This window comes from Plecotus auritus, assembly GCF_963455305.1.
Source record: "Plecotus auritus genome assembly, chromosome: 9".
NCBI lineage: Eukaryota > Metazoa > Chordata > Mammalia > Chiroptera > Vespertilionidae > Plecotus > Plecotus auritus.
In genome coordinates, this window is record NC_137783.1 from 118,118,754 (window position 1) to 118,144,539 (window position 25,786).

At 41.4% G+C, this 25,786-nt stretch overlaps 1 protein-coding gene across 3 annotated transcripts in view; it reads right to left on the bottom strand.

Moving 5' to 3' along the window:
- Positions 1 to 7,305: 7,305 nt before the first annotated feature.
- Positions 7,306 to 25,786, bottom strand: part of IRAG1 (inositol 1,4,5-triphosphate receptor associated 1) — a gene marked incomplete at its 5' end in the record, with an annotated part of 128,146 nt that continues 109,665 nt past the window's right edge. For all 3 annotated transcript variants that reach the window (XM_080688407.1, XM_080688406.1, XM_080688405.1), the window contains 3 exons: positions 7,306 to 7,593; positions 12,584 to 12,718; positions 14,039 to 14,155. In XM_080688407.1, coding sequence (XP_080544533.1) covers positions 7,350 to 7,593; positions 12,584 to 12,718; positions 14,039 to 14,155 — 496 coding nt within the window. In that variant the 3' untranslated portion in view covers positions 7,306 to 7,349. The remainder of the gene's footprint in view (positions 7,594 to 12,583; positions 12,719 to 14,038; positions 14,156 to 25,786) is intronic.

Genomic DNA, 25,786 nt, shown 5'->3' on the forward strand with positions numbered 1-25,786 from the left:
TTCCCAGCTGCATATTCTTCTGATCTGTAGGGGAATGGTGCTAATAGGCTCATGAAAGCAAATGCCCATTTAAATACAAAAGACAGAGTCTTCATGTCTCCCTTTGGGACTTCTTTTATACATTAAAATTTTCTATACCACTACAGGTGATTCCTTCTTCAAAGAAACCAGGCACACACAAAAATCATATTTAAAAAATCAAAGTAGGGGGACAGTTGACAAAGTTAGTCATTTTATACTTTACAAAAAAGGGTTTTGACTTTATAATAGGAATTACTACAAGGGTCCTTTATAATAACTCTTTCTGTAATAACTTCTATTATAAACCAAATAACTTCTATGATAGACCAAAATTCAATTTAGACTTCCCCTTTCTCATTTGATGAATGTGAGGTTTATCTGTACTGTGTACGAGCAGACTATGCTCTGTTTTGCCTGGATTTTCAGTGGTTTATCCCCATTTTAATTATGGAATTCTGGCTTGAGAGTAATGCCTTGAGCAAAGGTTTATGAGTTTTCTTCAAAATGAATGTTATTTATAGGAATAGTGAATGGATAACTAGTTCTTTTCTATATAAATGGTATCCACTTAGATATTTGTACAGAAAATACCAATAGCAAAAGGAGAATCTGCTCTGCAGAAACACAGGGAACTTCTAAGAGACCGGCAGATAGCCCTTAAATATATCCAATATCTAAATATCTTAATATCTTTAGACCTCATTACTTAGGTGAGCATAAGCCTCGGGCTATGGGTACCTCAGAAACATATGTGACTATCACCATAGAACCAGGTAGACAGGAAGGCCGGAATCATATCCTCTTCATCATTATCTTTAAAGCCTAGCATCATGCCTGAAAAAGAGCATTTGCTAAGTATTAAAAAGGAAAGAAAGAAGGAAGATAGGAAGGGGGGAAAGGAATCACAGAAAACATGAGTTAAAGTGATATTTAATCTGATGTATGCATATAAAATTTAAATAGAATAGACATTTTGAAATGTGGCAAGAAATATGGTAATAGAGTACAACGCAAATTCCTAAGCTGAGGGTAATATCTAAATATTAGTTTAAGTTCTAACACCAATTATCTGTGTGACTTTGAGCAAGCCACTTAACTTCCCTAGGCCTCAGTTTTGTCATCTACTGAATAAGGGAGTTGAATTATATGAATTTAAAAATAACATAGAAATATAATTATATGATACTGCTATTACAGGGACTAGTTATTTTCTACCATATATAAATAGGCAAATAAATGTATTAGTCAGTGTAGTCTGTTATAACAAACAACCCCAAATATTAATACCTTAATAAAATAAAAGTTATTTCTCTCATGTTGCAATCCAATGGCTGACAATAGTGGTGACAGCGGTGGTGGTGGTAGTGACAGTTATAGAGATGGTAGTGTTGGTGTATATATGTGGGAGGGATTTGGCCACACACAGTTATTCAGAAACTGTGTAGCTCTACCATCACTTAATACCTCAGTTCCCTCCACCTCAAGATTGACATTGAACCAGCAACCAAGGGAACGGCATGTGGGGGAGGATGCTGGAGATTACTATAGGGGGTCAGGCCTGGGAAGTGGCTATCTCACTTCCAACCATATCCCATTGGACAGAACTTTGTCACATGTTCCCATCTCACTGCAAAGGAGTCTGGAATGCAATTTAGCTGTGTGCCCAGGAGCAAAAGGAAAAGTGAATTGGTGAACACAGTTTCTGCCACAGTTTACACTTTTGATCACCCTGTATAGGTTTCACTATTCCTATCACACATAGAATACAGTCACTCTGTTCTCACAAGAGACAATTCCAGGCCCCTTCCAGCTCAAAGTCCATGATCTCTGAGTTATGTTCAGCCATCTCTGTCAGGTCCAGCTGTGGTACTTTGTGGTCTGGTAACCTATGAACTAAAAATGTTGTATGCTGCCCCCTAAATGTAATCTGGGGTGAAGCAGGATCTTGATAACCTCAGTAAAAACTGCCATGTGCAAAGGAGAGGAATGGGTGACACAGCAGTCACCGGCTGTAGGAGTTCTGGAATACCAATGAAGAGACATTATAAAGGCCACTAGATCAGCTTTCTTTTGCTGCGTGACAAATTACTGCAGACTTAATGACTTAAACCAACACCCATTTATTATCTCACTATTCTGTAGATCAGAAGTCCCAATGGGCTCGGCTGGGTCCTCTGTTCTGGGTCCCACAAGATTAAAATCAAGGTGCCAGCTGGGTTGGGCTCTCATCTGGAGGCCCTGGGAAAGAATCCATTTCCATGCTTATTCAGATTGGTGGAAGAATTTTAGAAATTCTGCCTACCACAGTTGCCTACCTTTGATCAGATCCTGATTCTGCTTTCTGGGAGAAACTCCCATGTCCCATGTCCACTGTTCTCTGCAGCCATTCATTTTGTACCATCTTTTTTGGTCCATTTTAAGTGGGAATTAGAGAGTTATGCCTCGCTTTTACTATCTGCTTTCTGCTGGTATAAGCTTAGGATTCCCAAAGTTGTTTTCCAACTTGAATAATCAAAGGGGTTTTTAGTTCTGGGTTATGTTTCTTTGTAAATACAGTTTCCTCACAAACTTAGATTTCTGATCTGTTTGCTTCCATTTGATTCCATGTGTCAATAATTATACTCCAAATCCTTTCTCAGTTATCATTCTCAAGATATATTTCTCTGTTTTCTCAGCCCCTTGTCTCTTCTCTTCTCTCTCTCTCTCTCTCTCTCTCTCTCTCTCTCTCTCTCTCTCTCTCTCTCCCTCCCTCCCTCCCTCCCTCCCTCCCTCCCTCCCTCCCTCCCTCTCTCCCTTCCTCCCTCCCTCCCTTCTAATTTAATGGTGGCTAGTTCACTTAAAAGCATGAATGGAATATCCTTAATCTGGTCTTTGCGGTAGGACTAAGTTGATCTGGGTTCAACTGAGAAATTTTATGGGTTCTTTTTTCCTCACAGCTCTTTTTAGCTTTACTTTTTGGGGGTTAGATGCAGTCACATTTTCTAACCCTTCAGTCTGAAAACTCTATTTTTCTCCTTTCTCCATCCAAATAGCCAATATTTTGCTTAGTGATTTTTTTCTTGCAGTACCTTGCCAAAGGAAGCCAATAAAAGTTCACATACTCTAACACTCTGATTCTTTCCAACCACTTCTCCTATACATAGGCTACCCTTGAGTTTACCCTAAATTATCATGGTTAAGACGTGACCAAATATTTTTGTTTTATTCACAACATGGGTCACACTGTTTCCAGTTCCTGATATCAGTTTCTTATTTCCTGCCACTTGAGTGCTAAGCCAGTGCTTCATATTTTGAAAATTTGTTATTGAAGAACCCCATTTCTGGTTCAAATGTATGCATTAGTCAGGGTAGACTAACTGCTATAACAAATATTTCTGAATTTCTGTGGTTTAATACACTAACATTTTGTTTCTTGCTTATGTCACAGTTGAATACTGTGAGTGCCCATTCAAAAACTCAGCTTACACCTAGTGGTTCTTCCATCTTCTTGGGCCTCAACTGAATCCTCTGAATTTGATAGGAACAGAGGGGGATAAAGAGAGTGTAGAGTATTGGGTAAGATAGTCGTGTTTTTAGGAAACTAGATCTGAAGGTCTACATTCCCCTGCACCTAGCTGCAAGAAAGACTGAAAGATGTAGTCTACCTATGGAAATTAGGTTGGTAAACACTCAGCAGTCTCAATCACAGCAAAATGTATTAATTACAAAAACCATGGGCAAAGAAGGTACTGGAGGCTAGGATCAGGCATAGGGAAGAGGAGAAGAATTGATCCAGCTGCTGTGACTGGGGACTTTTGGCTTGCTTCTGAGAGACACTAATAGCCAATGGGGCAATATTGTTGGCTTGGCTCCACAAAATAAGGAGGCATTTAGCTATTGTCAAAGGTTTGGAAATGTGCTTTTATTTTCAAACTCAGGCATGTGACATGCTACAGTTCAATTTTAGCACACCTGTGTAAGGGTTAACAATATTTGGAACCGACAGCCAGTGCTACACAAATCCAGCCTCTCCCTCTTTGTTTACTCTGCAGGCTGTACAGCAATATATATTGGCTTTGTAGTAGCTAGAAAATGAAGTTCCTTTCAGGAGGTGACATCATCAACAATAGCACAAAACAACACATCGCTCTGCAGCTGACCCTAGGCACCAGAGTCCTAGGGCTAAGCAGGAATGTCAGACTTCAGAGGCATTTTGAGGGGAATTTTTATTTCAGATCAATATCACTTTAGGAAATACAGGGCCTGTTTCTCTCCTTTTCACTGCTGCTTTGACAACAGTTCCATCTGCTTCAGGTCAATCTTTGCTTTTCAGAAAAGAAATACCGATAAGTACTTTTTTTCAGGAATACTCATGGAAATGTGATTACTCCTATGCCCCTTCTTTTTCTCAACCCCCCTTACTCTCAGAGTAGTTTGAGTGAGGACCTTGTCTGGGAGGACTCTTGCAGGTCTTCCTTTGGAGCAGCTGGAGGTTCAGGAACTCACTGCAACCCCCTCTCCTGGCCTTTGTTTCAACTGGAAACAAAGGTCACAACCTTGTGGCCCAGTGGACAATGCATTCTCTTAGCCTGGTCCTTTAAGAGTGGCTGAGACTGGACATTGCCAGCCAAAAGCTCCATCTCACAGCCACTCTCTCAAGAGCTCTATTTGCATCCTGTCTTTGGGCTCTGAGGACCCAGACCTCCTTCAGTATGTCCAGCCTCCCTGGAAAGGGAAGGTAAACCATCCATCCATGCCCCCAAAGTCTGTCTACCTTGATCTGCACCTCTTTACCTAGTGGCACATCCGTGGTCCATCCTGGCTTGGGCTTCTCTCACAGTGATTTGCTAGCCACTGTAAAGGACGTCCCCCTTAAATCAACATGCTGTTCTAAAGTGGGGCTAATCTAGGTGGGTCTCCTGAAAGGAGTGGTTGCATTAAGCCTGGTTCTTGAGCTTGGGAATGATGTTGCTAGTCCGGCCTCATTTCTGTTCTCTCTCAGAGCAGACTGAAAAGTATTAGAATAAGTTGAGGCTAATAAAGATGTTATTGTTCTTATAGAAATAGTGGTGGTGCTGGTGCTGGTATTGGGAAGTATGCAAAATGTCAGCTGTCCTCAAGCTGCTCTCCACCACCTTGAAGGCTCCCTTGTTCTTTTGATCAGCATTTAATGACAACCTCCCCGGCATTAGCCACCATGCTAAGCCCTTACCCAGAAAATGGGTAAGACATGGTTCTTGTCTTTGAGGAAAATTTGCTAGGGGGAGAAAGACATAGAAATAAGTTATTGTTATACATTGTCTTAATGATCAATAAGGAAGATGTTTAAAAAGTGCCAGAAAGCACAGAGAAGGGTGTGCCCTATTGTGTGGGGTATAGTGGGGAGTTGGAGGAGGTAATTAAAGCCTATATGGGATGATTTTTGCGCTTGGTCCTGAAGAATGACCAGAAAAAAATCGCAGGAAGAAAAACTAGTGGGTGGAGGAACAGAGCTGTGAGAGAAAACAGGTTAGTCCAGTGGTCGGCAAACTCGCAAGCCGTGGTTTGCCACTCTGTTGACTAATGAGTTTGCCGACCACTGGGTTAGTCTAGGCCAGTGATCGGCAAACTCATTAGTCAACAGAGCCAAATATCAACAGTACAGCGATTGAAATTTCTTTTGAGAGCCAAATTTTTTAAACTTAAACTATATAGGTAGGTACATTGTTATTAACTTAATTAGGGTACTCCTTCAGTCGCACTGTACGTGCGTGCCCGCATGTGGTATTTTGTGGAAGAGCCACACTCAAGGGTCCAAAGAGCCGCATGTGGCTCGCAAGCCGCGGTTTGCCGACCACTGGCCTAGGCACCAGAAATGGTTTGGAGGTGCTAAAGGGTCTGGACTGTAAGGTATACAATTAGGAGACCACTGGAAGAGGCCATTTAGTGCAGTGGTTAAGAGCACAGCCTCTGGGCCAGCCTGCCCAGCTTTGAGTTCTAGCCCCATGATTTACTAGCTAGGTGTCCTCTGAGAGCTACTTGTATTTCTTGTGCTTCAGTTTCCTTAGCTGAAAATGAGAAGACTAGTACCACCTCATTGTTTTTATTTGTTTTCCTTGAGGACTAAATGAATTAATACCTACATAGTACCTAGAACTGTGTTTGTATCATAGTAAGTTTTATATTATTAGTATTAGCAACAAAAACAAACAACTTCAACAACAAAACAAAAGCAAAACAACCCCACCAAAACCCACACAGAAACCAATACCCCCCAAAACTGATGAGGGATGAATGAAGGCTGTGAAGGTGGAGCGAGAGGTCAAATTGAAGTTGGGGTGTGCTCTATCAGTGTTCTACTAAACAACTGGGGATGCTCTGAAACACATGTTTGAGTTGAGAATTCCATTTGAACTGAAGCACTAGGTGTAGCTGCACACTTATATGTGGGTGCATGGATGCTGAAAGCACACCGGATCTCCTTATTCACTTGAGAGTCCAATTAACTTCTCCCAATGGGGAGAGAACAAATAGGGAATAGACTGTGCTGTACAGCAGTTTGGAATTGTACTTGAAATGGAGACCAGCAAGTTCAATATTAAAGCCATGAGTTTGCAGTGTTTTTCAAACATCTTAAATCCACGTGGAGAGCTCATTGAACAGGTGCCTGGTGACTGCCCCATACCTAGTGAATATCTGTGGGTTGGCTTTATCCAGAGCACCCATAGCACACGTTTGGAGGCTTGTTGGCTTCATGCACATGTGTGCTGTGTGTATGTGTGTGTTGTTTGTGTGTACAGATACATATATATTAATTCACATCTTCCCATTGCATTTCAAGCACAGAGCTAAACTCAGTCTAAATATTTTTCTGAGAAACCTTTTCTATTTCTGTAAAGATAAACACTGTTCCAAAGGGGCAGAAAGAGAGTCAGTGAGAATGAGATAGGAAATGGGAAGATATTGACGTCGTGACTCCTAATTCCAGGCCTGTTCCTTGGGGTTGGAGTTGGCCTTTAGGCACAATTCTTCCTGATTTTCTATTGCAAAGAGGAAATGGAAGAGTGAGCTTGTCACTGTCCCCTGCAGTGAGCCAAGGCAGGCGACCTTCCCTTCTATTAGAGTTCCTTGGTGAAGGTGACTTCTTCATCTACTGGCTGCTTTCCCAGGAAAGTTTTGCTGATCCTCCGAGAACATCAGTTACTATGTATGAAGAGCTCCCACAGGGGAGCTGATTGTCAAAGAACCCCTGCTCATTCTCTGATGGACCGGTGGCAGCGTGCTCACACCTGGGCCTGACAGCACTATAACTTGGGGAAAGGGTGATGGGCTGTGTGCAGGAGCAGAGTACTGGCTGGATGTCAGGTTTCCTACTGCTCTGTAGGCTGCTCATGTTGGAGTCCTGAGCTCCACCAGGAGTCCCTCTGGGCTGCTGAGCAAGTGGATCTTCCAAGGGGCCCATCGGGCTGCTCCACACAAGAGTTATAGGAATTGTACAGCCCCAAGACCACAGTCAAGACCAGCATTGCTGCGGCCATCATCCAGATGACTTGCCAGTGCTGACACAGTTTGGGATACAGGACTTGTAAGAAATGAACCAATTCTTCAAGTTTGCTGTCAAATGAAAAAATGGGTGGAGAGTTTAGTATGTTGAGCACAAATATGATGCCCAGACCCATACTTCTCTCTCTGGAACACTTGCCATACTATCTAGAGCACTGGTTCTCAAACTCAGCAGTGTATACTATAGAGTCTCTTAGCAGCACTTATTCAAAATACCCAGGCCTACTGAATAAGAAAGAGTTTCCAAAGGTATGGTCTAGGTATCCATAGTTTAAATTTTCCTTCAAGTGATTTTGATGCCACCAACCCATAGCCTTGATGTTGGGAGCTACCGAGATACAATACTCTATTTGCTTGTTTGATTCTTCACCCATTTACCCATGCTCTCATCTGTTCATGAGGTGGTCATAGATATCTCCCAAGCCCCAAGATATAAAGTTGGCTGACCACACTCCCACACATTCAGACAGGACCAGCATCTTTTCTGCATTTAGCAGTATTAGTGATCAGTTCCAAGTTCTAATCTTTGTCTGCCTCCATGTTCAGACACATAATTTGTTGTCCTCATTTCCACATCTGACTATATTCAGAGTGGGAGGATTATGCTAAACTCATAAAAGACTTGATGTCAATGATAAATGACAAAGAACCAGATCAACCTCAAGAGTTCACTTTAAACCATCCCAGGGCAACCAGAGGACTAGTAGCTCCAGCAACCTCTAGATGTCTTATTCAAGATGTTTTCTCAACCCTGTTAATTTTTATTCCCTAATCTTTCCCTCCTCCTCTTTTTCTTCATACCCTTCTCTCCCCTTTCCATTCACTCTTTTCTCTCTTCCCTCCTTGCTTTTCATCTCAGTCCTCCTCCATTTTTTGCCTGCTTCACTCTTTTCTTTCCAACTGCCTTTCAACTTTTCCACTCTTTATGGCCTAGTGAAAAGACATTCTGTCAGATGGCCCACTTTGAAGAGTCCATTCTTAGATCTCTCTGAAGAAGCCCTGGACACATCTATTTTTGAATATATAATATATATATATATATATATATATATATATATATATATATATATATATGAGAATATTGAGGATTAACAAATGGAGGAGGTGAGAAAGTGACAGGGCTTTCTGAAGATCTTGAGGCTCACATAGACACTGAAATATGCAGGCTATTTGCTGAGAAGTAAAGAGCTCTACTTCTGAGTTAGTAGAAAAAAAGACACCATAACAATGGATAAAATGACTCAACAAATACCCTCTTTATAAAGGGGCCAGATACTCAAGAGGGCCTGCCTCAGATGCTACACTAAGGCACTAACTAGTTTATTTTCCATGTGGGAACCCTCTGATGATCATTTCAGGGACAATTAAGCAAAGCAAAATAGTGATCACATCATCTGAGGTGAAAATCATCGACTATTTTTCAACTGTTGGGAAGGGAGAGCTTAGAAGTGGAAGCTTATTTTCTTTCAGCTCCATTTAAACTATTTCCTTTCTATTTAAATATAATTGTATGCTAAAATGCAACCTTTCTTTTCAGCTATATTTCCATGCCCAAAGCAAACTGCTACAGTGGGGAAAATGCCACTCTAGCCCCACCCTTATGTGGAACAGCAGAGGAGAAGGTCAAGATCTGGTTTCGTGACCTTCAGCTGGTCAGCTGTTTTCAGCCTATAAAAGAGGTTAGAAATAGAATTAGATTAGAAATAGAATTCCTTTGGAAATCAATTTTTGGTTGTACTGAGTTCTACCCATTCCTCCATAGGGAAGGGTGAAGATGCTTCCCCCTCACCTGGGCCTAGAGAGGGGCTTCGGGGATGCTGATTGGAGAGTTCGATATGTTGCAATAAGAGGGAGACAGTGTACTATTGTGTGTGACTCGCACCTGAGAAATCTAAAGAGCAGGGGTTTTGCTGAAGTCCTTTGTGGCATCAGAGTAGGGGGGTCATGATGGGGAAAACTATCCTCCCACCAATGGTGGGCCAAAGGTAGATGTTTCACCTCACTTGGATGTAGTCAGGTAAAGGGAAGCTGGCATTGGATGTCATGGTTTCTGTCTGGAAATGCTACCTAGAAGCTGAACAAGGAAGGTATACTTCCAGATGTTCAAGGACCAAGAGACATATTTTAAGTAACCAGCTGGAAGAGATGCATTCAACCTCATAAAGGGACCTGCAACTGAGAGAGCCTGAGCAATGGTTTGAATGTGTGTGATGCTGGGATGGGAGGAATGGTTTTCTCTGAAGGTCCCATACAACGCCATACTAAACTAAGTCAGAAAGTCAGCTTTAAATGCCTGCCAAAGCCTCAGGCTCAGTCACAATAATACCAGTCAAGTATTGCCTTTCCTACTCCTTAATCTAGATTCCCGTTCTCAGTGTTCATCCTGGAGAGGTCAGACACTGCAACAGCAAAGCAGGGGTGGATGGTAGGAGTGTAATTAGGAGACTGAGAGAGAAGCCATGCTCCCCATCCCCACTTCAGACTTCCTTCCTAAAGCAGACCAGCACTGAAGGAGGTGAGACACTTGAACTTTACAAGTTCAAGCTTTTCACTATTTCAGGGAACTGCCCATTTTAATTGCTGGAAGGAGGTTATTATTGGGATTTAAACTTGACCAGAGGACTTATGTTTTCAGAGAGTTATTGGAAAAGTAAAGGAATGTACTTAAAACCATAGAGCAGGTTTGAACAGGCAGTGGGAGAAAAGGTAAAAGTTTTCTGTTGCACCTTATGAGTCTTACTTACTTGTTCAATGTAAATGTCAGAAGACTGTGTTCTGTTTTAATATGGTTAAGATATTGGATTGATTCACTAAAGTTCATTTAAGCTGATCCTCTAGAAAATAATATTTATAACAGATTACATTATTATATATTAAACATAGTAGACATTCAGACAAAAAGACTTTAGTGTTTGTTGTTGAATCTCTTATGTACGGGATCAACTACTGGGGTTACCCCAGTGTTTTTTGTTTTGAAATTCACTAAGTAGGACATGGACTTTTAATGACTTAATACCTTGCTTGTTGATGAGATGGCAAAATTTCATGGGGAATCACATTTGAATGCAGGTGCCTGCAGACAACTGTGTGTGTAAGGGACTCAGAAATGAATGGACTGCTTGGCATTGAAGACAACAGCTCTCAGGGCTAGTCTGGCTTTGGTCACAGTTGAGGAAGGGAAACTACAACTTTGAGTGTGCAGTTTATATGATAGCAGTGTCTGTCGTCATGCTGGCCCTGAAAAGGCGAAGCTATATCCCTGTGCTGAAGGACAAGGACCCTTCTGAGGGCTGTGCTGATGTCTGGTATCCATCACCTGTGGTATACGCATGTACTCAAGACCAAATGTAAATCTGAAAGGGAGCCAAGGTGGGAGAGAGAACAAGGCCTCAGGATAGGCAGACCAAGAGGACACTCTCAGATGATGGATGCATAGGGTGGCCATTTCTTTAGGCAGCTGACCAGGAGCTGTACAGAGAGGGACCCAGGCACAGCCTTATTTTCTCTGGGATTTCATGAAATGGGAGGGACCCAACAATCTTCTGAGATCAAATTAGCTAGATAAGGATTCCAGCCCTGTGCCTTGTAAACCAAACTGTTTATATTCCATGTACTCTCTGTTTAGTTCTCTTTTGTTCTTTTTTTGGTGTTTGGAAATGTTAGAAGTTCCAGCCTGTGTTAGCTGTATTGAAGGGAGTCAAAGGAAGAGCTGTTGTCCTGGCCTGGGCTTGACTGCATTAAGGGAAGGAAGGCATTGTGGTGGTCTGCAAAATAAGAGCAGACGACCCCAGGAGAGAGAAGAGACATAAGGAGATCAGGATCCAACTGCTTGGGGTAGGGACTATGCTTTCACTGTTGAAACTTGGGGGTTCTTTCAGTAAGAGAGGTGGTACATCCTAATATAGGTTGTTTTCACTGATGAAGCATTTTCTCCAGTTCTCCTAGATAACTCTTCCCTTGAACATTGGGGTGAATTCATGTAGGCTGAGATATTTCACTCTGGTTGAATTTTCCACTAACTGTGCTCTATTGTCCCTCTGTGTTTTGAAGCATATCTATCTCATGTCTAATTTTCATTTTATTACCTTATTTGTTACATGCATGTGATTTCCAGAGTCTGTCAGCAATGAAGCATAGACACATATCCTATCCCAAGTTTAGCAGCTAATTAGATAATTAATCCTTTTGGCTGGAGCCATTCTCAAACCTAGAATAGCCTGGGGGTCTAAAAACAAAGCTTTTGGTGAAGTGTTCCAAGTTTGCTGTAACTACATTTTCAGACATCATAATTCAAGACTTCTGGTTTGAATGTACTAATAGAGACAAGAGGGTAGAATATGTGAAGGTGGGGCTATCGTTAAAATCCAGGACATAGATAGGACAAGATGCAGGATCTATACTATCTTTATCTACATGTTATATATATTTTCCAGATTTAGAGAAAAATACACTTGAAATATACAGTATATCTAAAAACAAACAAACAAACAAAAAAACCCAAGTATTTCCAACCCAAAGTGAAACCAATGTCCAGATGACCAAGCTTGTTTGATCAGAATGGAAGGGTCCTGTTGGAAACTCACCTTTGTCACCAAGCTGAGTTTGTCCCTTGCACCCATCTATTCTCTCTGCCTCTGTTCATGTAAGAAAGCCCCTCTAGGGCTTTAGACCAGCTCCCTAGACCATGGTCCATTCATGGGGATACTAGTAGCTGGAAAAGAAGCTAACTGTGGCTGGGCTAGGAGGGACTCCAGTCAGAGTCCCTCGCAATTTGTTTCTTGGCTCCTGATGATAGCTCTCCACCATCAATACCATCACCACTACCATCACCTATGACCTCTTGGCTCTTGCAAATATCCCCTTGTTAACTAATTTAGCTCTTTGGAATTTCCTCTGCCTCCTCTCCCAACTTGAGTGTCCTCTTGACTTCTGTTGGCTGCTCATTTGGGCCTTAGACCCACTATGCCCTGCACTGGCACCTCCAGAGATATTGTGCAGTTAATGAATTATGACCCATTTTGGCAGTGGCAAGGGCTCCAACCTGCTTCTCTTGTCCTTTCCCTCTTCTTCACTTTCTTCTGCCTCTTCAGGTTCCTCAGGACCCTCACTCTTCTGTTCTTCTTCCTCCTCCTTTAGGCCTTTAAACTCTTTGATCTTCTTTAGATCTTCCTGGTATCTAGAAGGCAAAAAAGGAACAATCGAGTCTGGGAAGGCCAGGCACAGAGCATCCTTTCCTGAGGTCCGAGAGGAGAGGACTTGAGCATCCCCAATAATTACGCACTTCCTGTGGTTCCACAAACAGGAAAAAGCTGGGAAGCTCCACTGAATCCCATGGCTCATGTCAGTACAATTTCCCCTCAATCTTCAGTCATCCTTCCTGTTTATGAAAGTGTGACAAAACTGACAGGGAAAAATGTGACCGGGTTCTTGTTCTATCAAACATTCAGTGGGGCTAAGATTACAACTGTTTTCTATGTAACCTTGGTGAGTCAGTTCCTCACCTGTAAAATGGAGAGGGTGTCATTCATCTCACAGGGTGTGGGAATGTTCTGAGGAAGTACCAGGCATACGACTTGATCTAGTGAGGGTGACACCTGTTACACAGGCTTGCTGGGAAGTTTTACCAAAGTGGCAGGCACACAGCTTGTCTTAGAGAGGTACTCAATAAATGTTTACAAAGCCAATGGAGTCATTTACCCTCACGCATTCTGAGTACAGAGGACAGCTGTGGGTTAAAAGACAGGCTTTCCTAGAGAAACCCTTCTGATTTCCTTATCCCAGGATCAGTATTACACTGAATATACACTTTCTGCCTGTCCTACAGCTGAGTGTTTAAGGCCAGCACAGCTTGGCTGGAGCAATCCCAGGATAATGTGCATGGCTGCCCCACAAAAGCCCACAGATTTCACACCAGTGGGAAGCTGTGTCTCCCTAGGAGCCACAGGAAACGAAGCTCAGGATGTGATGCCTGGTCAGAGGTAATTTTCTGTCTGGCCAAGTCAGTACTCTGTCCCATCTGTGACTGACAAACCAGAGTTGCTATTGAAGCTCAATTAGAGAAGAGGACAGTTGGAAGTTAAGGATACTCCAGTTGACAGGGAGAAGGAAAGGCTGAGACAATTGTAGCAAATGGAGTTGCCGCTGCTCCTGGGCATTTTTGGCAGCAACATGACTGTTCTGGGTGCTCAGGAAGCCTCAGGCACCATCAAGAAGAACCCACCCATAGCCCTTGATTTTCAGATCATTCTGGGCAGTGACGTTCTGGTGGCATTTTGCCTAAAAAAAAAGGGCAGTCTTGTTATTGTCTGACCACACCCTCTCTCCCTGCTTCCTCCTGTCCTTCCTGTGGAACAGTACTGCTATTTTCTCCACTGAGGCAAGGAGGTCCCGGGGTCACTGGTTGCTTCCCTCAGTCCTCTAAGAGATGGGAAGGCCTGTGGGAAAGTATCTTCTGAGATCTGCCAAGTGACCTCAGAGGGGTTGAATTCTAACTCACCTCTTGTTGTACGCTTCTTCCTCCATCTTGGCCTTGGTCTCCTGGCTAATCTCCAGGCAGCTCGGGGTTGGTGTGGGAGCAGAAGCTTCACAATCTGGGTCCCCATTTGTTTTTCCACTAGTGAGAAGAAGGAAGCACAGGGCGTCCTTTCAGGGACAGATTGGGCATCTGAAAACCAAACCACGTCTTTGGCCTGATTGCTGATCAGAAGTGAGGAAACTCATTGCAATGAGTTAATTTCAATCTTTCTACCTTGAGACAAGATTTATAAGACATAGTTCATGAATCCTCCCTGGACCCCCAAACATCTAATACTGCTTCAGATCCCCTTTTCCTCATGGTCCCAAATCCACCTTTATTCTTTTTTATCACATTTATTCTTATTCCAGGAGATGCTGTAGGTGGACAGACAGCTATTGGGGCAGACAGCATCAAGATGAGAAAGATGGAGGCAAACCAAAATGTTCAGTGGCATTCCATTCCTATGTCCATCTTTTGCTTCATTCATGTTAATATCTACTGAGTACTGACTGAGTCATAGGCATCTTGTAATACTAGGCTGAGGATACATCATAAAATAAAATAAATGGTCTTTGCCAACACAGAGCTTAGAAGGAAAAAAAATCCAAAAAAAGGAAAGAAAAATCTATAATTCATTGCAAGTTGTGATAACTTTTATGATAGAAACAAACTCTGTACAGTGACAGAAAGTAATGAGAGAATCTGCTTAGAAAGAGTGGTCATAAAAGGCCTGAGCTGGTGTAACTGAAGCACAGACTTAAAAGATGAGAAGTCGTTAGTTGTATCTATAACAGAGGGAAGATCAGTCTAGATAGAGGATGCAGGATGTATAAAGACCACAAGACACAAAAGGCGCAGGGATGCTCGAGGACCTGAAAGGAGGCAGTAAGGCAGGAGTTACTAGTAACTTTTGGACAAGGGGCATCTAAGTGGAGATATCAAGTAGGTAGTTGGATATACCAAAGGTTGAATAAATTCATTTGGTATCATCATCATATAGATGATATTTAAAGCCTAGGGAAATAATATGAGGAAAGATGAGGACCCAGGACCAAGCCATAGACATCTTTGTCCTTAGCTCAGGTGAAAAAGGAGTGACAGAGGAGACTGAAAAGTAGCAGTCAGAGAAGTAGGAGAAAAAGCCAGGAGAGCATGGAGTCCTGGGAGCGCAGAGAAGCGAAGATGCCAAGAAGGGAGAGTTGTGTGTCATACACACACTTTTGAGAGTCTGAGTCAGATAAGTACAAAGTGATTCTTAGATTTGATAATATGAAGGTCAAGAGGAGTTTTGATGAAATGGCAGAAGCCAAAGACAGATTGAAATGGGCTTAGTAAAGAATGGGAGGTGAGAAAGGGGAAGATATAGACACAACAATTGGACTAGGAAAAGGAATAGAGAGTGTGTTGGGGGAATGCATAGCTAAAGAAGTGGGTTAAAAGATGAAAGCACATTTGAATGTGGATAGAAATGATACAGTAGAGGGGATGAGAGAAAGAGGATAACCAAAGGAACAAATTCTATGAAAAGGGAAGCAGAGACAGATCTTTAAAAAATTGAGAAACTTCTCCTTGGTTATAACAAAGAGAGGATGGTAGGCTGTAGGTTGGGATTTTGGTGAAGGAAGATGAGAGGGCTACTATCTAATAGCTTAAATTTTCTCTATAAGGTGAAAGACAAGGTAGAGAGTGAGGTAGAGAGGCCTAGGAAGGCTTGAGGAGAGAGGAGAAGGCATAAAAGAGTCATGTGTGTGTAGGGGGAGGGTGGGGGAGACAGACATGCTAGAAAATTATAGTAGGATGGCTGGGCAGTGCTGGGAGCCTATTTGAGGTATGGGATCACAAGGTATAAGGAAGTATCCTGATGGTCATGCCTTCGCTACAGTATAGATTCTGCAGCCCTCCTAGGTCACCAGAATCCCAACAGGAGTCATGTCAAGGAGGAACCCTCAAATAAGGTAGAAGAATGAGCAGAGTTTTTTAGCCAGGACTCTGAAAGATCACAGCTGCCACCCTCTCCAACCCCTCAGACAGGCTTTATGAGTGAGGCTTATAAAGGCTAATCTCTTAGTTTTCCTCAGATCTTGTAAACTTTAAATTTCATCAGGTTGGAAACCAAAACCCATTGTGAACAAGAAAAAGAAAACTCTAAAAATATCATCTATTCATAACATTTCTCCTTTTGCAAATTACATTATCCACTCCCTTCCATGTGACCTTTGCCTACCTAATGTGCAGTTTCCTATTTGTCCAAACAATTGGAACAAGAGCAGAAAAAACATAGCTACAGCCAAAGGCCTGTAAAGTAATTACTTTATTAAATAAATTTCTATATTAGAAATAAACTATTGGTATCAGACTTCTAATTTCTTTTACCTACAGCTGTCAACCTTAGAGGTAAATGATAAACGGGTCTGAAGGAGGTCAATATAGTGTAGGAAGAAGAACCCTCCTGAGGCAAACATGGGTTCAAACCCCAGCTCTAACATGTGCAGATTACTTAACTATCCTGACCTTCAGATTCCTCAACTGTCAAATGAGGATAATACTCTATACCTGAAGATGGTAGTATAAGAATTAATGAAAAAATATAAGTAAATTTTCTGCAATATGGTACTCAACAAATGATATTATTTATTCTTAGTTATACATTGAATTTATTGGTAGAGTTTGGTAGCAATCTGATGTTCTTTCAAATCTGATCTAAAAAAAAATCCAAGCTGATAAATTATCAGGGGATTATTTATATCTTCAAGAGAGAACTTGACATAGATTTCTCTGACACTTCAGAATCAGAGGAACCCTAAATGTGACTTTAAAGTATGGTAAAATTAACATACAATTTATCAAATGTGCGTATATTGTGCCATAAAACACTCAAGCACTTTCAAGTTTTGTTGACCAAGTGATGGTAAACAAAACTTTCATTGCCCTCAGGTTAGTGCTCTGTAGAGACTAAAACTTTCCCCTAGTAGAGCCAGGAAGCCCATTTCAACAACTTTTTAACATGTGGATCTTCTGTCCAGGGTCCAGATCTCCCAGGTTGACTTGATCACCCTGTTCAACTCAACTCACTTATGGGGCTTTAGTTCTTATCATGCTTTCACATATGTTCTCTCACTTGACCCTCCTGATGATGAGAAGAGCTAACATCCTATGTGTCAGGCTATGTGATAAGGTCTCACTTAAGACAGTGACTCAATAAGATAAGTGACACTATTATTTTCAGTTTGACAGGCAAGAAAACCAAGACTCAGCAAAGTTAAATAACCAGCCCAAGATCAGACAGTGTTTGATAGAGCTCAGATTTGATCCTATGCAGGCTGACATTTGCCCATTCTCTTGACGGCACTATATGCAACCCGTGTGGGGGATTTTCCCATATGCAAGATGAGAAACCAAATTCAAGTTGAGTAAGTGACTTGCCTATGTTCACATTATTGGTAGTTGGTGGACCTGGCTGGGACTCTCTCCTTGGTCTTCTAGCTTCATGTCAAAGTACACTTTCCACAGCTCCATGAGCCCTCTGTTTAAACAGAAGTCTTTTCCTGGGGCTCTAAGCAGTGTGAAGGGTTCCAGGAAATGGGCTGAGTTAGGCCAGGCCTGCTCATAGGCTGAGCCATGCCTTATGATGGGGCCCTTCTTTTTTTGTTTGTTTGTTTTGTTTGTTTGTTTGTGTGTTTTTTAGGTTTTTTAATTTTTTTAATTTATTTTAGAAATCTTAGATTTACAGAATTATTGCTAAGGTAATACAGAGAGTTCCCATATACCCTACAGCCAGTTTCTGCCAGTGTTAACATCTCACATTGGTATGGTACATCTGTCACAATTAATAAACCAGTATTAATACTGTATTGTTGTATGAGTTCCCTGTAAATGTTGGAGATTAAACCCTTATCAGTGATTACAACTGGCAAATATGTTCTCCCATGCAGTGGGCTTTCTTGTTGTTCTGTTGATGGTTTCTTTTGCTGTGCAAAAGCTTTTTATTTTGATGTAGTCCCATTTGTTTATTTTCTCTTTAGTTACCATTGCCCTAGGAGCAGTATCAGTGAAGAAATTGCTTCGGCATATGTCAGAGATTTTTCTGGCTGTGGATTCCTCTAGTATTTTTATGGTTTCTCGTCGTATGTTTAAGTCCTTGATCCATTTTGAGTTTATTTTTGTGTATGGTGTAAGTTGGTGGTCTAGTTTCATTTTTTTGCATGTATCTGTCCAATTTTCCCAACACCATTTATTGAAGAGACTGTCTTGACTCCATTGTATGTTCATGCCTCCTTTGTCAAATATTGATTGTGCATAGTGATTTGGGTCAATTTCTGGGTCCTCTATTCTATCCCATTGATCTATATGTCTGTTCTTGTGCCAGTACCAGGCAGTTTTGAGAACAATGGCTCTGTAATACAGCTTGAAATCTGGTATTGAGATCCCACCAACTTTGTTCTTATTTCTCAGGATTGCTGTGGCTATTCGGGGTCTTTTTTTATACAAGATGAATTTTTGGAGAGTTCTTTCTAGGTCTGCAAAATATGCCGTTGGTATTTTAATGGGGAGTGCATTGAATCTATAGATTGCTTTGGGTAGTATAGACATTTTAATGATGTTGATTCTCCCAATCCATGAACATGGTATGTTCTTCCATCTGTTTATGTCTTCCTCTATCTCTTTTTTCAGTGTCTTGTAGTTTTCCGCATATAGGTCTTTTACCTCCTTAGTTAAGTTTATTCCTAGATATCTTAATTTTTTTGGTGCAATGGTAAATGGGATTGCTTTTTTAGTCTCTCTTTCTGTAAGTTCACTATTGATGTATAGAAATGCCATAAATTTCTTGGCGTTAATTTTGTATCCTGCTACATTGCCAAATTCATTTATTAAGTCTATTAGTTTTTTGATGGAGTCTTTCGGGTTTTTTTTATGTACAATATATGTCATCTGCAAATAAGGACAGCTTTACTTCTTCTTTTCCAATTTGGATGCTTTTTATTTATTCTTCTTGTCTAATTGCAATGGCTAATACTTCCAGTACTATGTTGAACAGAAGTGGTGAGAGTGGGCATCCCTGTTTTGTTCCTGTTCTTAGGGGAAATGGTTTTAGTTTTTGCCCATTGAGTATGATGTTAGCTGTGGGTTTATCATATATAGATTTTATTATGTTGAGGTATGATCCTTCTATTCCCACCTTGTTGAGAGTTTTTATCAAGAAAGTGTGTTGGATTTTGTCAAATGCTTTTTCTGCATCAATTGATATGACTATGTGATTTTTATCTCTCATTTTGTTTATGTGATGTATCACGTTTGTTGATTTGTGGATATTGTACCATCCTTGCATTCCTGGGATAAATCCTACTTGGTCATGGTGTATGATCTTTCTGATGTACTGCTGGATCCGATTTACTAGAATTTTGTTGAGGATTTTGGCATCTATGTTCATGAGGGATATTGGCCTGTAATTCTCTTTCATTGTGTTGTCTTTATCTGGTTTTGGTATTAGGGTGTTGCTGGCTTCATAGAAGGAGCTTGGAAGTATTCCTTCCTCTTGAATTTTTTGGAGTAGTCTGAGGAGGATAGGTTTTCGTTCTTCCTTGAATGTTTGGTAAAACTCCCCTGTGAAGCCATCTGGTCCCGGGCTTTTGTTTGCCGGAAGCTTTTTGATGACTGCTTCAATTTCTTCCATAGTTATTGGCCTATTGAGATGTTTAGATTCTTCCTGATTGAGTTTTGGAAGGTTGTATTTTTCTAGGAATATGTCCATTTCCTCCAGGTTGTCCAGTTTGTTGGAATAGGGGTGTTCATAGTATTTTTTAACAATCCTTTGTATTTCGGTGGGGTCTGTTGTTATTTCACCTCTTTCATTTCTGATTTTGTTTATTCGGGTCCTCTCTCTTTGCTTCTTGGTGAGCCTGGCTAGAGGTTCATCAATCTTGTTTATCCTTTCAAAAAACCAGCTCTTGGTTTTGTTGATCTTTTGTATTGTTGTTGTTTTTTTGGTCTCAATGTTGTTTATCTCTGCTCTGATCTTTATTATTTCCTTCCTTCTGCTTACACTGGGCTTTTCTTGTTGCTCTCTTTCTAACTCTTTGAGTTGTAGAGTTAGGTAATTTATTACCATTGTTTCTTGTTTTTTTGCAGTAGGCTTGTAGAGCTATGAACTTCCCTCTCAAGGCTGCTTTCGCTATGTCCCATAGATTATGGATTGTTGTGTTTTCATTGTCATTTGTTGCCATGATGTTTTTTATTTCTTTCTTGATCTCTCTGGTAACCCAGTCATTGTTTAATAGCATGCTATTTAGTCTCCATGTGTTTGATTTTTTTGGATTGTTTTTATTGTAGTTGATTTCCAGTTTTATGCCACTGTGATCTGAGAAGATGCTTGATATGATCTTGAATTTGAAGAGACTTTGCCTATGACCCAACATATGGTCTATCTTTGAAAATGACCTATGTGCACTTGAGAAGAATGTATATTCTGTGGCTTTGGGGTGAAATGTTCTGAAAATGTCAATTAATTCCATCTGGTCTAGTGAGTCATTTAGAATTGATGTTTCTTTGCTGATTTTTTGTTTATAGGATTTGTCCAATGGTGATTGTGGGGTATTAAAGTCTCCTACTATGATTGTATTGCTGTCAATGTCTCCTTTGATATCCTCCTCCAGGAGGTTTTTTTTTTATGTATTTGGGTGCTCCTGTATTGGGTGCGTATATGTTTATCAGAGTTATTTCTTCTTGTTGGGTTGTTCCCTTTAGTATTATGAAGTGGCCTTCCTTATCTCTTGTTATGTCCTTCACTTTGAGATCTAATTTGTCAGATATAAGTATTGCTACCCCAGCTTTTTTTTTTTCATTTCCATTTGCCTGAAAAACCTTTTTCCATCCCTTCACCCTCAGTCTGTGTGCGTCTTTTTTTCTGAGGTGGGTTTCTTGTAGACAGCAGATATATGGGTCGTGTTTTCTTATTCAATCCATTACCCTATGTCTTTTGATTGGGGCATTTAATCCATTTACATTTAAAGTTATTATTGATAGGTACTTATTTGTCGCCATTTTAATTCTTTACCCCTGTGTTCCTTCTTCACTTCTATTTCTTTTTTTTACAGCAGACCCTTTAGCATTTCTTGCATTGCTGGTTTGGTGGTAATAAATTCCCTTAGTCCTTTTTTGTCTGTGAAGCTTCTGATTTCACCTTCAATTCTGATTGATAGCCTTGCTGGTTACAGTATTCTTGGATTCAGACCCTTCCTTTGCATGACTTTGTATATTTCATTCCATTCCCTTCTGGCCTGATGAGTTTCTGTTGAGAAATTAGTTGCTAGTCTGATGGGGGTTCCTTTGTAGGTAACTTTCTGTCTCTCTGGCCGCTTTTAAGATTCTTACTTTGTCGTTGGTGTTTGCCAGTTTAATTATAATGTGCCTTGGCATCGGTCTTTTGGGGTTCATTTTGCTTGGGACTCTGTGAAATTCTTGGATTTGTGGGGTTTTTTTCTTCCCTCTATCAGGAAAGTTTTCTGTCATTATTTCTTCAAACAGGTTTTCTATTCCTTGCTCAGTTCCTCTCCTTCTGGAACCCCTATTATGCGGATGTTGTTTTGTTTTGTGTTGTCCCAAAGTTCCCTTAGGCTCTCCTCCTGCTTTTTAATTTTTTTTTTTTTCTAGAAGCTGCTCTACTTGGGTATTTTTTCCTACCTTGTCTTCTAGCTCACAGATGCGGTCCTCTGCTTCTTCTAGTCTACTCTTGATGCTTTCTATTGAGTTCTTTACAGCAGCGATGTCATTTTTCATTTCTTCTTGGTTCTTCTTCATTTCCTCTTGGTTCTTACTCATATTGTCGAATTTGTCTTTCATTCTTTTCAGCCACCTCATGACCATTTCTCTGAATTCTTTCTTTGACAGGTTGCTTGCCTCCATTTTGTTTACTTCCTTTTCTGGTGATGCCTGCTTTTCTTTCATATGCGGGCTGTGTCTTTGTCTCCCCAGGGTCTCTCTTCTCCGGGTGTCTGTTTATGTAGTTCTCTCTTCTTATCCCAGGCAAAATCTGACCTTTCCGTGGTGGAGTGTAGAGCTCCTCTGAATCCGTGTGTTTGCGCAAATTGGGGACCGGTGCTCTGGGGTTCGCAGCTGTTCGGTGGGTGCCACAGTTGTAGATTTTCAGGCTTCCGATAACATCCACTTTCCCCTTCAAGATGGCGCGGTCTCCGCATCCGAGCCGGTGGCTCCGGGAGGGAACCCAGCAGCAGTGGGGGCTGCCCGGTCAGGGGAGCCCTGTCCAGCAGTCCCCCACCTTCTCCTGGAGTATAGCTGTCCCTCAACTCACCAACAGACACTCCCCGTGCGACCCTCAGCTGTTCTTTCTATCTGCTCCAGGACAAGGCTCGGGACTTGTCTGTCTATTCCGCCACCATTTTTCCCCCCAATAACACCGGGGCCCTTCTTTTAAAGGTTGCTTGTTTAGAGTGAGAGATAGGCTAGGGAAACCTTGATTTAATACTGGGGAGGATGGGAAGTAGAGGGAACACACAATATGTGAAACGTTTGCAGTTATATCCTGACCTCCAGACTGAGCTTACAGTGCCTGAAATATCTTCTCCAGCTACCTGGAAGTTTCTCCTTGAGTATCTTTAAGACGCAGGTCAAATACCTTCTCCTCTGTGGCATTTTTGCCAGTGTTTCCCTTCTCCCACACCCTGTGGTTAAAGTTGATCTCTCCCTTTCTCTGTGCCCTCATTACATCTGTTACAGCATAACTTGGAGATGGGGTGATTTTATGTTTTATCTACATGCCCATCTCTCCATGTGACTGTGACTGCAGGGAAAGAGAATGTTTGAATTGGAAAGGTGCTTGGCAGTAAGTGCCTTTAAGTGTTTGCTGAGTTACATTGACTTTACTGTGGCTCATCCAGTTGCTGCCTATTGATCTTGTAAAATAGGCAGGTTCTCACTGTAGATGGTTATTTTCTGAAACCCGGTGTTTGGGTGGAGCTGAAGGAATCTTTATTCATACCTTTAAACTTGGAGCTGAGCCCACACAGCTTGTGCCCAACCTAGGGATTTCTGAGCCAAATGCTCATGGATTGTGGTATCTATTCCCAGCTGAAATTTTGTATGCTTTTTTTGGGGGGATGATTCATGATAATGAGGCTTATTGTTCTCTCATGTCCACCAAGTCAACAATGTTTTTCATTATGCTCAGCTCTCAGTGACATGAGGGTTATTTAGTCAAAATGTGTTTGACCAGCAGGTATATTAAAATGTATCTTTTCCATGTGGTAAACAACATTTGAAAGTGACTACAACACTTACTAATGGACACATCTTACCTTCTTGGGCTCAGCAATGTCTCTAAGTCACCACTACTGCCACAGCTCCCTCAGACAAGACCAACCCAGGGGACCTGAGCTACAAAAGCTTCCTTAATCCCTATTAGTCAGTCCCAGATTCCTGGGGCCCTCTACTAGTTGATTGAGGGCTAATTCATTCCAGAATACTATCTGCAAAGGGGAGTTGCTTACAGTACATATGTGATGTCATATGAAATCTTTAAGCAATTTACCCTGGCTATTTCAAAAGTGTAGAAAAATTGTTATTTTAGAGATCATAGTTAAAATTGTCCAGTAATTTATCAGTATAATGATCCCTTTTATATACTAGTCCTGTACATTAGCCATATATGTGGCTTATTTGATCCCAGTGAATGGCTCCGTGTACACCCTCACTCCCACCATTCTCTGCCTTCCACTCAACACCTGGCCAATCAGCAGGTCCTTCCACAAGAGCTCTTTCAAAAACAGCTCTTAAATCCATCTCTTCTCTCTAGTCATACTGGACTTCCTTCTATTCTTCTAGTTGGAGAACCTATTAACAGGTTAAGAGTATGAATTCTGCTATCAGCTGTGTAACCTCAGGCAAGGGATGATTTCTCTGAGTTTCAGTTTCCTCATCTATAAAATAGAGATATTAATACTATACCTATCTTATGGGATTATTATAAAGATTAAATTATATCATTAATGTAAAGCAATTGGAAATAGCACTTCGCATAAAGTGAGACACTGGCAATTTTTCTACACTTTTGAAATAGCCAGAGTAATTATCATCATCATTATTATTCCTTGACTTCATACTTTCTCACATATCTGGAATGTCGTTAGCCTCTAGGTCACTTAGTTAACTGTATACCTTTCAGGTTTCACTTTAAAAGTAAATTTCTAGAGGAAACATTTTGGAAAGCCCTCCCTCCCACAATACAAAATATGGGGTAAGGTGCTGATTGTTGTGTGTGTTGTTCCCTTAGCAACCTGTACTTCCTTATGCTATCACCCATCACATTGCATTATACTGGCCTGTTTCCCACCCATCTTTCCCATTAGACTTTGAGCTCCCTGAGTGCATTCTATGTACCTGGCCCTTGGTCATTAATTGTTAAAGAAATGAAAGAATGAAAAATAATAAATAGTTCTTCTACTTTGTGAAACTGTTCTTGAGTTTTGTTCTGTTTTAATCTTCATGAAACTTTAAATATAATAGTCCCCTATGCTGTACACCTGAAACTAATACAAAATAATATTGAATGTAATCTGTAATTTAAAAAATTTTAATAAAAAAATTAAAAATATATATAGTAGTCCCGTATTATCCCAAGTTTCATTTTCTGTGGTTTTAGTTACCCATAGTTAACCACAATCCAAAAATATTACATGAAAAATTCCAGAAATAAACAATTCATAAGTTTTAAATTGCATACTGTTCAGAGTAGAATGATGAAATCTCACATTGCTCTGTTCCATCCTGCAATGGACTTGAATCATCCCTTTGTCAGTATATCCATGCTGTATATGCTACGGCTTATACTTAGTAATCACTTAGTGGATCAACTGTCATGTACTCAAGTGACCTTTATTTTACTTAATAATGGGCCCAAACTGCAAGAGTAGTGATGCTGGCAATTTGAACAAGCCAAAGAGAAGCTGTAAAGTGCTTCCTTTAAGTGAAAAGGTGAGTACATACAATAAAATATGAGAGAGAGAGAAAGACCACAGTCACATAACTTTTATTATAGTACTAGAGGCCTGGAGCACGAAATTTGTGCACAGGGGGTTGGGTGTCCCTCAGCCCAGCCTGCACCCTCTCCAATCTGGGACCCCTCGAGGGATGTCCGACTGCCCGTTTAGGCCCAATCCCAGTGGGATTGGGCCTAAACGGGCAGTCGGACATCCCTCTCACAATCCAGGACTGCTGGCTCCCAACTGCTCGCCTGCTTGCCTTCCTGATTGCCCCTAACTGCTTCTGCCTGCCAGCCTGATCACCCCCTAACCACTCCCCTGCCAGCCTGATTGATACCTAACTGCTCCCCTGCCAGCCTGTTTGCCCCTAACTGCCTTCCCCTGCAGGCCTGGCCACCCCTAACTGCCCTCCCCTGCAGGCCTGGTACCCCCCAACTGCTCTCCCCTGCAGGCCTGGGTCCCCCCCAACTGCTCTTCCCTGCAGACCCAGTCACCCCCAACTTCCCTCCTCTGCCGGCCCAGTCACCCCTAACTGCCCTCCCCTGCAGGCTTGATCACCCCCAACTGCCCTCCCCTGCTGGCCATCTTGTGGTGGCTATCTTGTGTCCACATGGGGGCAGGATCTTGGACCACATGGGGGCAGCCATCTTGTGTGTTGGAGTGATGGTCAATCTGCATATTATTCTTTTATTAGATAGGATAGAGGCCTGGTGCATGGGTGGGGGCCAGCTGGTTT